At 39.9% G+C, this 13,189-nt stretch overlaps 1 protein-coding gene across 8 annotated transcripts in view; it reads left to right on the top strand.

Annotated features, from left to right (window-relative positions):
• Positions 1-13,189, top strand: part of si:dkey-178k16.1 (band 4.1-like protein 1) — a 64,456-nt gene that overhangs the window by 48,912 nt on the left and 2,355 nt on the right. For 2 of the 8 annotated variants that reach the window (XM_067446664.1, XM_067446662.1), the window contains exons 10-22: positions 234-331; positions 2,067-2,242; positions 3,966-4,162; positions 4,646-4,684; positions 6,008-6,043; positions 6,657-6,809; positions 7,446-8,690; positions 10,508-10,897; positions 11,312-11,557; positions 11,753-11,812; positions 12,008-12,094; positions 12,176-12,256; positions 12,620-12,736. In XM_067446664.1, the coding sequence (XP_067302765.1) occupies positions 234-331; positions 2,067-2,242; positions 3,966-4,162; positions 4,646-4,684; positions 6,008-6,043; positions 6,657-6,809; positions 7,446-8,690; positions 10,508-10,897; positions 11,312-11,557; positions 11,753-11,812; positions 12,008-12,094; positions 12,176-12,256; positions 12,620-12,736 (2,925 nt within the window). Of the gene's footprint in view, positions 1-233; positions 332-2,066; positions 2,243-3,965; positions 4,163-4,645; positions 4,685-6,007; positions 6,044-6,656; positions 6,810-7,445; positions 8,691-9,873; positions 9,925-10,507; positions 10,898-11,311; positions 11,558-11,752; positions 11,813-12,007; positions 12,095-12,175; positions 12,257-12,619; positions 12,737-13,189 lie in introns of all 8 variants that reach the window. The other 6 variants (XM_067446663.1, XM_067446668.1, XM_067446666.1 and 3 more) reach the window with 6 other exon arrangements.

Genomic DNA, 13,189 nt, shown 5'->3' with positions numbered 1-13,189 from the left:
TGCTCTCATTCGTATGCAGTTTCTTTGCAGCATTCTTTAGAAATTCTAGATACGTAGTGTTTGGGTAAATAAAGGCATGCAGAATTGCACCCTGTCGGTTGATTTGAGCTTCAGCGGCACACAGATTTTATACCTCGTCAAATCTCCTGTCAAGTAACACGTTACCACTCTGCTTTCCCTTCACACCCCCCACTTCCTCCCTATCACATGCCCACACTCCCCTGCACCCCCAGTACGAGCAGTTTGAGAGCACCATTGGCTTTAAGCTGCCCAACCACCGTGCCTCTAAGCGCTTGTGGAAAGTCTGCATTGAACATCACACATTTTTCAGGTAGGCGCTCACTGTCCTTTAACCATTGCCACAACACTGGGCACAGTTTATTTTTTTAAGGGATCACTCCACTTGTTTTGAAAATAGGCTTATTTGCCCTTAGAGTTATACAGTTGAGTTTTACCGTTTTTGAATCCATTCAGCCGATCTCTGTATCTGGCGGTAACACTTTTAGCATAGCTTAGCATACATCATTAAATCGTATTAGACCATAAAAATAAAAGAAAAATGACCAAAGACTTTATTTTTTCAAAGATAATATTTTTCCTATTTATAACTTGACTCTTCTGTAGTTACATCGTGTACTAAGACCAACAGAAAATGAAAAGATTTAATTTTTAAACTGATATAGATAGGAACTATTCACTCGTACTTGCGTAAGCATCAGGGAATTTTCCTGCCATACCACGGGTGAAGCGCCACATTGATATTACGCAGAAAATAGTTCCTAGCTATATCGGTCTAAAAAATGTGCAAATTTTCATTTTCCGTTGGTCTTAGTGCACGATGTAACTACAGAAGTGTCAAGCTTTAAATAGGAAAATATTGAAAGTCTTTGGTGTTTTTTTGAGCGCAATGCTAATGGTCTAATCCAATTTAATGATGCTAAGCTATGCTAAAAGTGCTAGCGCCAGATACAGAGATCGGCGGAATGGATTCAAAAACGGCAAAACTGTTTAACTCTACGCTACCTGGAAAATAAGCCTATTTTCAAAAAAAGTGGAGTGTTTCTTTAAGTGTGAGAATGCAGGTGTCGGGGCTTGTTTTGTTTCTTTGTACCTTCATTGACAGAGTTGGAGTCTCCACTTAAACATGACCTTGGCCTAAAGGCCATGACGCATCAAACTGACACCAAGGAAGTAGCTGTAACGAAAGCCTGGGTCAAAAAAGTTGGGATTGAACACTCAGTGGTCAGCTAGCATAAACATTCTGTTCCTGCTTAAGAGAAAATAACTGCCATATATACCAGCAGGGGTCTGTAGTCTATATTCATCATTCAAAAAGAGAAACCGAATCTAGGACTGTGGATATAACAACTGTAAACAAAGCGGGGTTGTTTGAACCTTCTGATCACTCTGATCTGATCACTTCATTCCAGACGGCCATGTCATTATGAAAATATTTGTGCACTGGAATGCTGTGGAATAATGACATAAAAAGGAAAGATTGACGCTTTTGTTTGCTATGAAGTTGAGCAGCCAATCACTGACAACACAGACGCCGACTGATTCAACATGATTAATCGGCCAAAAATCCACAGACGGGGTCCGATGTGGCGGAGCACAAAAGAGCCTCATTACCTGGCGCCATGGTCTAGGTTTATAAACAGTTTTGTTCTGGATCTAGGGTTTGGTTTATGGTCTTAGACAAGACCACAGTCTTTTACACTTTTTAATGATTTTTTTTGGTTTAATTATAATTATTTTAGTTGATTTCCGTTTTATTTGGAATGTGGACTTTTCTTTTTTCCCCTTTTTAATGGTAACTGTTTATAACTAAATAAAGAAAGTACGTTTTTAAGAATTAAGACCTTAATTCTTAGACCAACGAATCTTAGTCTGGATCTGGGGATGTGCTATTGGTCTTGTAGTGTTTGGTCTTGACTCCAACTCTGTTCATTGATGCCATTAAAAAGTTCTGACAGACCTGACTTGGGCATAGACTCTGTTTAATCCACTCTCATTCTGTCACGTTACATTTGGTCACATTCTTTTTTCTGGTGTTTCTCTTATAGGTTGGTCTCTCCTGAGCCTCCCCCGAAAGGTTTTCTTGTGATCGGCTCGAAGTTCCGCTACAGCGGGCGGACCCAAGCCCAGACTCGCCAGGCCAGTGCTTTGATTGACAGGCCAGCTCCTCAATTTGAACGATCAATTAGTAGGAGGTACCTGCTGTCCCGCAGCATAGATGGAGGTAAGTATTTCTCTGGTACCGTGATCATCACAAAATGGAATTTGCACCTCTCTACTAGTTCTGACCTTTCATTTAATCTCCAAATGCTTTACCCATTAGGTGAAAATGATATTCACCAAGTGAAATCTTTCACATTCTCCTGCTAAAAACCTTCTGTTTTTTTATTATTAATGTGTGTGAAGGGAATTTGTTTTTAGATAGAACTACAGTGGGGTCTGAAAGTCTGACACCTTTAGTAAAAGGGCATTTTTATTTGTAGTTTTAAGATTTGATACAGACTTTTCATTACAATTCAGAACATCTGAAAGGTGTCATGAACTGCAGTGTTTTTTAAATTTCATGTATTCTGAGGACCGCTTATATTGTTATTAAGATTTTTACATCAAAAAGCATCCTAATTTAGAAGTAATAGGCTATTTTATTTCTAACCTGTTTTTGACCCTCTCTTTCGAATACGCCGTTTTGATGGGCGTGTCACATTCAAGACTCGGAAGTAAACGCCCACTGCTATGATTGGGTAACAGTTTTGCATATTGTGAAATTGTTTTGAAAACTTCCAATGTTGAAAAATATTACATAGTTAAAATATTTATACGTATTACATATGCTTTAAATCTTGTTTGTGGCAAATAAAGTTTAAGTACTTGGAGTTACCGCAGTTATAACTGACAAAGGATGACTTGCGGTGTTTCGTGTATACAGAATTATAAATGAATGTGCTATCGTTTGTCACACTGTCCTTCTATTCATATTTCATCCTTTTCGAAAAAGTGAAAAAGCGTGTACATTGTAATTTGCAGTGTCGTGCTTTAAATAAAATGAAAAGTGTTGTAATGTCTTACTTAGGACAAAATAGATGTCGCTCTCTGAAGCCTTTATTTTAAAAAAAAAAGCAAATAGGTGCATTTAAAGGGATACTTCACCGCTTTTTCATATTAAACTATGTTATTCTTTTCTAAGCGAATTAAAAAGGAGAACTATAATGTATGGCGGAATAGCACTTCTGAGAGTACTTCGACCCTCATATCTCCCCCTCCCTCTCTCATTTCTGTCAATAGGGGGGAGGGGGAGATGTGAGGGAGGATTTTTCAGCCGGGACTTTTTACTGCGCCGAGTCGAAGCACTCTCAGTGCTATTGCGCCATACATTATAGTTCTCCTTTTTAATACGCTTAGAAAAGTCCCACGTTTTATTTTATGTCACCATACTTGATCATTGAACTATTTGTGTAACTGTATTTAAATAGGGGAAACGTGGAGGTGTTTGGTCACTTCTAACTTGATCTTTGTTTGGTACCTAATGAATGAACTGGGCTTAGTGGGCTAAGCTAAATGCTATCAGATCGTCACCGCGTGCACACACTCAGACGAGAGAGGTATGTATCGACTCATCTTAGTTAAGGGAATAACATAGTTTAATATGAAAAAGCAGTAAAATATTTCTTAAGATGTGGTCACATTAACCTTTGCTCTGTTATATCACTAGGAATTGTCTCGATCTTCAGAAATCTGCTTGGTTTAACACTGACTTTTGTGTGAGCTTCTGTCTGACTTCATTGTGATCACATCTTTTGGACCCCACTGTATATTTGTCAGGTCATCACCTGAGACTTTCCTTTAAAATGTGAAGGGGGCTGTGGAGGAATAGGCTTCTAGAGAGTGATATGACTACCTCTACTTGGGTTTTTTACCCTATATCCTTTATTTCTTTGTATCTCTTTCAGAGTCTGCTTTAGGGGACACTATGGACCGACTCTCCCAGCACACCTGTAGCGAGCCTGTGCCTAGTCTTCCCAGAGATGAGCTGGACCAGGACTACCTGGAGCCCAGTCTGGATCAGGACCTGGACCAAGATCATGAACAAGCTGAAGATCAGCAGCTAGAGAGTGACTCCACTCCCTCGAAGACTGTGGAGCTCAAGGTTCTGTGCACATAACCGTATTTAGTGTCAGCTTCTTCATTTAGTTGTTTTCCCTTTTCTATCAATTTATAAAAGTATTCTATGAGAAAAAAGTAGTTCATATTGTCTTTGGAATATGGGTGGCAATATGTAAATATTCTTCCTAGCAGATTCAAACAAGTAGTTTCAAGAATTCCAGTCACATTTAACTAACATTCCCTTTGCCGTCGCTTTTAATTAAAGTCTTCCTCTCCAAAACCTTTTCCTACCTGTGGCTTTCTTCTCTGCCCCTGACTTAATCTTAAATACTTTTATGCCTGCCTGTTTTGTTAACAATGCTTTTGAATTTAACTTTCCAACCTCTAATCTGCCTACACACTCACCTTCTTCTCCCTGTTTGCTAATTTCCTCAGTCTAATTCAGATTCTGCACTGTTCTCCCTGCTTCTAACCCTTCACTGCTGTCCTCTAACTATCGCTTCTCTCTCCATCTTCTCGCGGACAGAGGGAGGAGTCAGGCTCTCCTGTAGACTCTAAGACGGAGGTATTTTAGTGTGATTTATCTATCTGTGTGTCTAATTGTCTGTCTCTCATTGTCTCAATTGCACTCTAAATCTGCATACACACTGCTAGCATGGCTTTAGAGTGCCTTCAGAAAAATAGCAACGTGATTACTATGTTGTTAGCTACAAGGCAGATCATGTAGTTTTCCAGCCTTCACGGCTTTTCTTGAGAACCAGATGAGATCATTGTTTATAGCTCTTGGTATAATGGGTTCTCTTTAAATATTTAAGGGAGAATTGTTATGGATAATTTACTTTGATTTTCGTTGTCAATATGAAATCACTTCTGATTCTGTATTTCCTTAATACACATTCATGGTCTTTGAGTGCAATTCAACAGGGCACATCATCTAAAAAAATCATTGTAATCTTATGTCACATTTTAATTGCTTCACCTACCTTTGAAATTACTTTCCTTTAGTCACCAGGCAGTTCTAGCAGAGAAAACAATTGTAACTGATCACCAAATAGCAATTTAGGCACTGTTTTAGGCTACTGTTGTACAGAAATACGCCTTTCTAAATTTGTATCAATCATTAATGCAACAATTAAATGCCGGTTAACATTTATAATATAATTAATGCTAATATAATACAGGTTGTAAAGATGGCAAATGAGATGTCCAAAATACAACCACAGTGTAGGCTTACAGTTTGTGTTTTAGAATGGGTCGCTTTCCATTTTGCATGATGATTTTTTTCCCGGGCAAAATTACTAGTGAATGAGCCCCATTTTCCCTGTCTGTTTTCATTAATCGGAGTTTCACAGTATTGTCTAAATTTAAAGTTGGGAGGAGCTCAGAGACATTCTCCAGAAACAGAGCTTACGTTTTGTTATACTGCTAAATTAGTCTAGTCTTCGCACCTACTTTTAGAGTTGACTTAGACTACTTGCAGAACAGTTAATGCTGCAGGTTTTGTAGATAAGGGATGTCATTGGTGTATCGCTTATCCATGCTCATAGATAATTTCCAGTACCTGTCTGCACCTCATAAGACATGTATGAATAATGAAAAGAAAGATCTGGAGATTTGTGTCACTGGCTGAACTTGATGCCATTGTTGCTCAATAGTTATATGACTAAGACAACTTCAAAACACTTTATCTGAGGCAGTGGCACAACCTCTTTCACTCTCTGTACTTCCATGGCTAACATCAACGTCTGTATGAGAGTTCCTCTCCCTGTTTGGCTGCCTGCTTTATGAATTCAACCATGCTCTGCCTCTCTGTCTCCACTACCTCACTTTGCCTCCGTTCCTTGGCTTGCACCACCATACCCCTTCCCCCACCACCCCTTTATCCCAGTCGGATCAGGACTTGGCCCCACGTCCTAAACAGGAGGTACTGTTTCTCATCGGTCAACTGCCTGAGCATTCACTCTCTGTGTTGTAGTTTGTCTTTCTGTAATTGTCTTCTAGTGGAAGTGACAGAAAACTGAGCCAAGACGGCAGTCCATCTGACATTTGTTATCTACACCAGCATGTTTCATGTTTCATGTGCTGCTTTTTTGTCTTAAATGTTGAAGAAAAGATGTAGTGATATTTTTTGCCATAACTATTGAGACAGGCATTCAATTCGTCAATCTGTAGGAATCACAATATTAACTGCACTTTTTTAGAGTAAAATGTTTTGTCTAAAATATCCTCTTAAAAAGAGGAATTATGTCCAATCTAAAGCAATCGAACGGATACCTTTATTCATACTTCATGCACTTCAGTGGCATTTCATATTAGAGTTTTCTAATATTTCAATAAGTATTTCTAACTGGGAGGCTAATTCATTTGTTATAATAAAAAGAACTACACAAGATTATATGCCTGGTTATATGCCTGATGTCTGCATTTGCATACTTACTGTTCTTACCTCCGTTAGATCATGCAGGTCTCCAGAAAGCCTTCACTTAAGCAATTGATGCAGGTAAGTGGTTCAACCAATTGACCTGTTTGTTTTATAGCAGTTCCTGGATAAACCAGAGGATGTGTTGCAAAAACATCAAGCCAGCATCAATGAGCTGAAAAGAGCGCTGAGAGAGCCCAACAGCAAACTGGTCCACAGAGAGAAACGTCTCTCTGGAGCGTCATCCGGTAGCACTCCGGAGAAAAAATCTGTGAGTAAATAGAACCTACAAGGGATTGTATTGTGGGGTGACTTTTCAAAATGCAAGAAAACATCCTCAAAAAAAAAAAAGTATTATTTTGGTTCGAAGATTTGGTTTAAGATTCCTGATGAGGATTATACAGATTTATGTCAGTACCGGTCTCGGATTTAGTGCCAAATGCTTGATTTGTTATTCATGCACTCTTTTTTATGTGACTAATCTCTCTTTAAAAGGATGCTGTTGAACCATTTCATGTCATGCCTCTGGTCAAGTGCTAGCAGCAATTTTGAACTTTAATATAATCTGGCTGGAGTGGTTTATTTGAACACAGCATGAATGCATTTTCTTTAATTGGTGCAATAAAGACAATGATATTGCTTGATAATAAAAGCAAATAGCCTTTTAAGTACTTATGTACATAAATGTCTCCCTTTGGTTTAACTTCTAAACATCCTTCCAACATTTAACATATAGTTTGATAACTTGAATTTTATCTCCTCAGATTAAAAATTGTTGTCTTGTCTTAATCTTGAGTCATAAGTTTTTATCTGATTCATATTGCAAAGATATGCGCAATACAAGTTACAGTGGAGGGAGTGTTGGCACTGACAGGCCATTGAAACTGTTCACTCTATTGATATATAGGCCTCAGAGGAGTCCCTATTGATTGAGAAGCAAGATGGTTGTCAAAGAGACCTGCCCCTCAGTAAAAAAGACGAAAAGAGCAGGAGCCCTAGAGTAGCTTCATTAGCCACTGGATTCAACAGAGAGACAGAAGACATAATGAGAGAAAAAAACATCATCACACACAGTGAAACGAGAGAAAAACAGAGTGTAGTAAAAAGGACCTCAACAGAAACCATCCTATCACCAGAGAAGCCCCTGAGAAATCGGGCTAAAAGCCCTGCTTTAAGGTACAACCATTTCCAGGGCGTCGGTTCATTGGAGGAGAAAGCATATGATAATGGGCACCGGCAGGATAGATCTTTGTCAGAGAATGTCATTCATACAAATGGATGCGATGAATATGCAACTGAGAGACTCTGGGGCGATAAAAAGCACATGGGTGTAACCAATAGAGAAGATGAGACCACAAATCAAGACTTAGCAAGGTATGTAGAGAGAAGTTTCGGAGAGGCTTCTCCCAATGCAGCCATAGACAAATATATGAGAGATCGATATAATGAAAGCAGATGGGAGAGACACTCCCGTGAAAAAGAATCAGAGAACACCAGAGCCACCTTCCAGAAGCAAGCATCCAAACCAGATCCTAAAGGAAAAGGCTCATCAATCCAGAGACATGATTCTACTGCAAGCGACACATCACAGTCTGAGGTGAAACGAATCGTTCCGCTGAAGCCTGAGAGGTCGAAGAAGTTGAAAGGCAACAAAGGAGCCAAGCTGCAAGGACAACCACGAGAGAAGAGCCTTTCAGGATCATTTGATGAAAGTGAAGGGACCAAGTCTAAGGAAGAGCAAGTTGGATTCGATAACGCCCTGGATGGCTTGCTGCAGCCCAGAAATTCTGCAGCTTTAGAAGGCACTGGATTTTTTCCCAAGCAAGACTGGATGAGTAATTGTCACAATAGGGAAGTCAGAGAATATAGCCGACAGTCTGTCCAAGACAGGCCCCAATTAAGAGATCTCAAAAACAGTGCTGACCACAGACTTAGTTTCGAACAAGATCAGTTTCTTTTTGAAGACCCATTGTTTATGTTTGACTTTCCCACCAATTCAGCATTTCCAGCCTTTGACCAGATTCCCCCTTTATACCCACCCGTAAAATCCCAGAAGGCAAGAGATACACGTACCAAACCAATCACCAAAAGCGATTCTGGCAACAGTCTTCACAAGAGCTCCACCATGGAATCTTCCAAGTGGAAACCAGTGGTAACAACTGCTTGATAATCTGCTTGTCACTCACAGGAACTAAAGCATCGCATGAAACGGCACATCCATATCTATAGTTTTGCATAATGCACATGCCGGTAAAACATAAGAAACCTGTTTCTGAGGAGAGATGAGTAGAATAGTTAGATTTTTTGTCTAATCTTACTATTGGCTGTAACAGGTACTGTACTTACTTGGTACTGTAACAGCTGTCTGATTGGATGAGAATGTGCCACTTTCTTTCCCTCTCCTTCCTCTGCACAGCTCAACATCTGCTTGCACATTTGAGAAACACTTAGGATCTTCCACATAATCTCCATTGCTTAAGCTTCAGGCTTCCGTTCCACTAACTTCCCACCCGATGTGCGGTCTTTCCTTCCAACATTCTTTCTCTGGTTCCCTCTTACCAGGCATGTAGGGAATGGTTGTTGCAAGGAATCAAAGGCCTGTGCACCATACTGTTATGCTAAAGTGCCATTTTTGCAAACAAAAGGGCTTCTGCAAGAATTTCAAAAATGGCCATGGTACTGTTCATGAGAAGGGCTCTGAAAGTTGATTTAACAAGGAATGGTTTTAGCTGTTGTTTAGAAGATACCCAATTTCATTGTTAGGGATTTTGTTCTTTAACTTGGCTGGGGGGGAAAATGCGTAATTTATTTTGCAACAAACCTTGATTGGTTTTTCTTTTTTATGCAAAATCCCACTGAACTGCAGTTTCCACAGATAACTGTTGTTGTCAAAGCAGATGCTACTTTATTTCACTCAACATTGAAAGTGAAAGAAATTAAATTAAAAGTGCTGAAGAAACATTGTTCTGCAATAAAAAGACTTTGGAAAGAAGAGCCTGCATAACCTTGCAAAACTGCTCTTTGAGTATGATGATGTCTAATATAGATACAATGTTCAGATTGATCAAAAGGCTCTTTAGTGCCACTTAGTGCAAAATTGCACCCAGATGCCATAATATATTTTAACTTTCAATTGTTGTGGTGCAATGTGCTATACGCTGTAGTTCACACTGTTGAGACTTCTCGTTTGTATCTATGTCAGTCAGTGTATCCGATCAGTTATATAAATGTCTGGTTGTTGGTTCAGGGCCTAGTCTGGGCTCCTTCCCTGTTATCTCAAATTTCAGTGCACTAACTTTGCATTGCTCTTCCTATTATTTCATCTCACATTCCAGGAGCCCCTTCCCACTCCAGCAATTCATGCGGAGCCCCAGGAGGAAGCCCAGGTGCCTCATTTTTCCACTCATCCACTGCTACCTCCTTGCTAAAAATCTTTGGCGTTCACATTTTTGTATACATAAGCACTACAATTTGTCTTTTGCTTTCATCATCACAGCATGATTGCATGATCCAAAACATCCTACACAACAGTCCTACACGGAAATATCATTTAATGCATCCACCACATGCATTGATTCATTGGCACTGTTTAGCAAGTCCTAGGCTTGCCACACTTAGCATGAATTAAATATGAAGTCGTAAAAAAAGTCTATAAAAATGTCCTATACAGAGGAAACATATATGAAACACAAATACAGGTATTCTACCCTAGGGTGAGGATTTTCTATCAGCATATTACTGTTTTTCCTCAGAGACATGTAACACTTCTGACATTTCAGTTAGTCTTTTGAGTTGAACTAACTCCTGCATCCCTACTAGACTCGTTAACCATCAGTCACCACAATGTTGTCTCATTCTTGTCATGTGAAGAAGATGTAACATCCATTATATTGCCTTGTTTTACCTGTCAGTCAACAATTGTAGAACAGCTGGTTCCTTGCACCAAGATCTCTTTTTGTGCTTCATCAGAGAGAGCCCTGGGAGAGACGCTTGGGATCAGTATCAGAAGATGACCCTGACCCAGACACTCTATACCTGAAGGAGACTCACCTGGGCATTGAGCGCAAATGCTCGAGTATCACCGTTAGCTCAACGTCCAGCCTGGAGGCTGAGGTGGACTTCACTGTGCTCATGGACTTCCAAACGGGTATTGAGGAATTTTCTAGAGGCATGACTGAGCTGGGGGAGAAAGACTTCTCACCTGAGTTTGGCCTCTCTGACCGTCCCACCCATCCGGCCTTTATACTGGGAGCAGATCCTATCTACCTTCCCGAGGAGAGACATGTAGAAGTTCAGAGGCCTATAGAGAAACCAAAGCCTGTTGTAGAACAGAAGCCACCGGAGGAACGTAAACAGGAGGTAGACAAGCATCCTTTCTCTTTTAGCAAAGCTGCAGGCTCACCCAATCACTGGTCAGAGTATATGTGTAAATGTGCTGATGAATGCAATCACATCCCATTTTTTTCCTCACGTTCTACAGGGCATCAAAGCATGAAATTACATTGGAATTTGAGTTCTTGATTGATGCTAATTCCATTCCATTTGATGCTGCCCTCCATAGTTCAGTCAGTCAGTTCAGGTTTGCTTTCTTTGATTTCAGAATTGTGTTATTTTTCATTGCTTCTTATTCTTTTCTTTTGATCCATGACTCACCATACGTTGCTCAAACATGTTGAATCAAATTTCATTTGATTTGCACTGTTTTTTTGGTTTTTGTTACATTTCCTAATCACTCCCAGGTATCGACTTGATCTGTTTAATTTCTTTCCCAAGCCTTTTGTACCTAAGAAAGCTCCACGCTCAGTGAAAGCTGCCCAAGCCATGAAGAAGGACTCTACAGAACAAGCTAATGCCCAGTCGATGAGAAGGGAGAGCTCTGAATCACCTCCAATCCATCCCCTAAGCAGAGAGAGCAGTGAAATCATTGCCTCCCAAGCTTTAAGGAAGACCGAGGTCAAGATCGAGACGCAGCCCAATGGCTCTGAGGTCACCACGACCATAATGGAGATTGCAGACCCGGTAAAGACCTTTTAGCTCATCATACATTTACTGAAGAAATGTCACTGTATGATAGGTTAGAGGAACATGCTGTGAAGACTGTGATTATGTCAATTATCATCAATTACATAAGTAAGTGTATATAAATTCTCTTATTTCTTACCTGCACTGTGGCGGATCTCATCAGGATTGTAACTTCTCTGTTTGCTCTCATAGGATCACGGTATCAGTGGTATGCGAGAGGCTGCATACTCTATGACAGAGAGAGTCTCTCCTGTAAGCATGTCCATTCTTTCCTTTGGTGAATTTGAGTTTCCAAACCTCTGTCTCTGTCCAAACTTCTGTCTGTTTCCTACTTTAGTTCCAGAGTTTGCTTCATATGACCTGCATTATTTTTGATGTATGAAAATACCTATTTTATTATAGTTTTCATGCTTTGACAAGTGTTTATTTCATTTTATTCTTGTACAGGTGAGCTTGGGGTCATTAGGTAGAGATGGTTCTCCACTAATGGTTACTGAGAACGTAACATCAGCCACTACAACACATGTTACTAAGGTATCTGAACTAAGCTGTTAGTCTCTTGTTTAGAATAGGTCTTCTTGGAGGATTGAAAATGTATGTCTTTTTGTTTTGTAGACGGTGAAAGGAGGCTACTCGGAGACAAGAATTGAAAAGAGGATTATCATTACTGGTGATGATGATGTGGATCAAGATCAGGTAGGTGCAGGATGAACTAGGGCTGGGTATTTTTCAATGCAAAAATGCAGTTGAATATGACAGAAACCATCTTTCGAAACATTATGTGACATTTCTTTTCTAATGACGTGCTCCGGCGTGAGGGCTGGGCAATAATCCCTCTCCTCAAGCATGTCATCTGTCAATGACATGAATGTGTTCTCGTTCGAGAAGCCGTTTCACTCTGATATACTTCACAATAGGAAAGAAAAGACAATTGCAATTTCTGTTCAATGCCGCATTTAAAGTGCAGGTTAATTAGTCAGAAAGCATATTACTATTACATTGGCTGCTTGTTTTCGCTTCTTTTCATTAAACTTGAAAAATAAATGACTTTTTCTCAAGGCGCTCGCCATGGCAATAAAAGAAGCCAAGCAACAGCACCCTGACATGTTGGTAACCAAGGCTGTAGTTGTCAGGGAAACAGAATCTTCCACTCAAGATCCACATGAGGAATTGAAGGTATTTGTCACCGCTAGTCCCTGCATGCACAATTAATCCATCCATTTTAAAAGTGCATATTATGTTTTCACTTCAGTGTTTATCTGTCATATTGAGCCTGCTGGTGTGTAGCAGTTTGACAAGGGTGTAATGACATGTCAAAACCATTTCAGTCAGCGCCTCATGTTAACTCTAGGTGGACAAACACACTCTTTTATTTTACTGCAAACCGTGCAGTTATCAAAAATATCAAGCCTTGTTTTCCATCTTACAGCAGCAATCACTTATTGCCATTGAAGTAGATCTTCTAATAACTCGTTTCCACCGAGCAGTACAGTACCGTATGATTTGGAATGGTAGATAAATCCTGATCCGGCTTGTGTCCCATAATCGACATAGTCCTATAGGCGTTGTGTGGCGATCTGCATCATTCTCGCGCGAAGAAGAAAGCAACACAGTAAACGACAATGGACG

Source organism: Pseudorasbora parva, chromosome 6 (genome assembly GCF_024679245.1).
Source record: "Pseudorasbora parva isolate DD20220531a chromosome 6, ASM2467924v1, whole genome shotgun sequence".
NCBI lineage: Eukaryota > Metazoa > Chordata > Actinopteri > Cypriniformes > Gobionidae > Pseudorasbora > Pseudorasbora parva.
The sequence above is the reverse complement of the archived record's forward strand: the minus strand, read 5'-3'. Positions and strand labels throughout refer to the sequence as shown.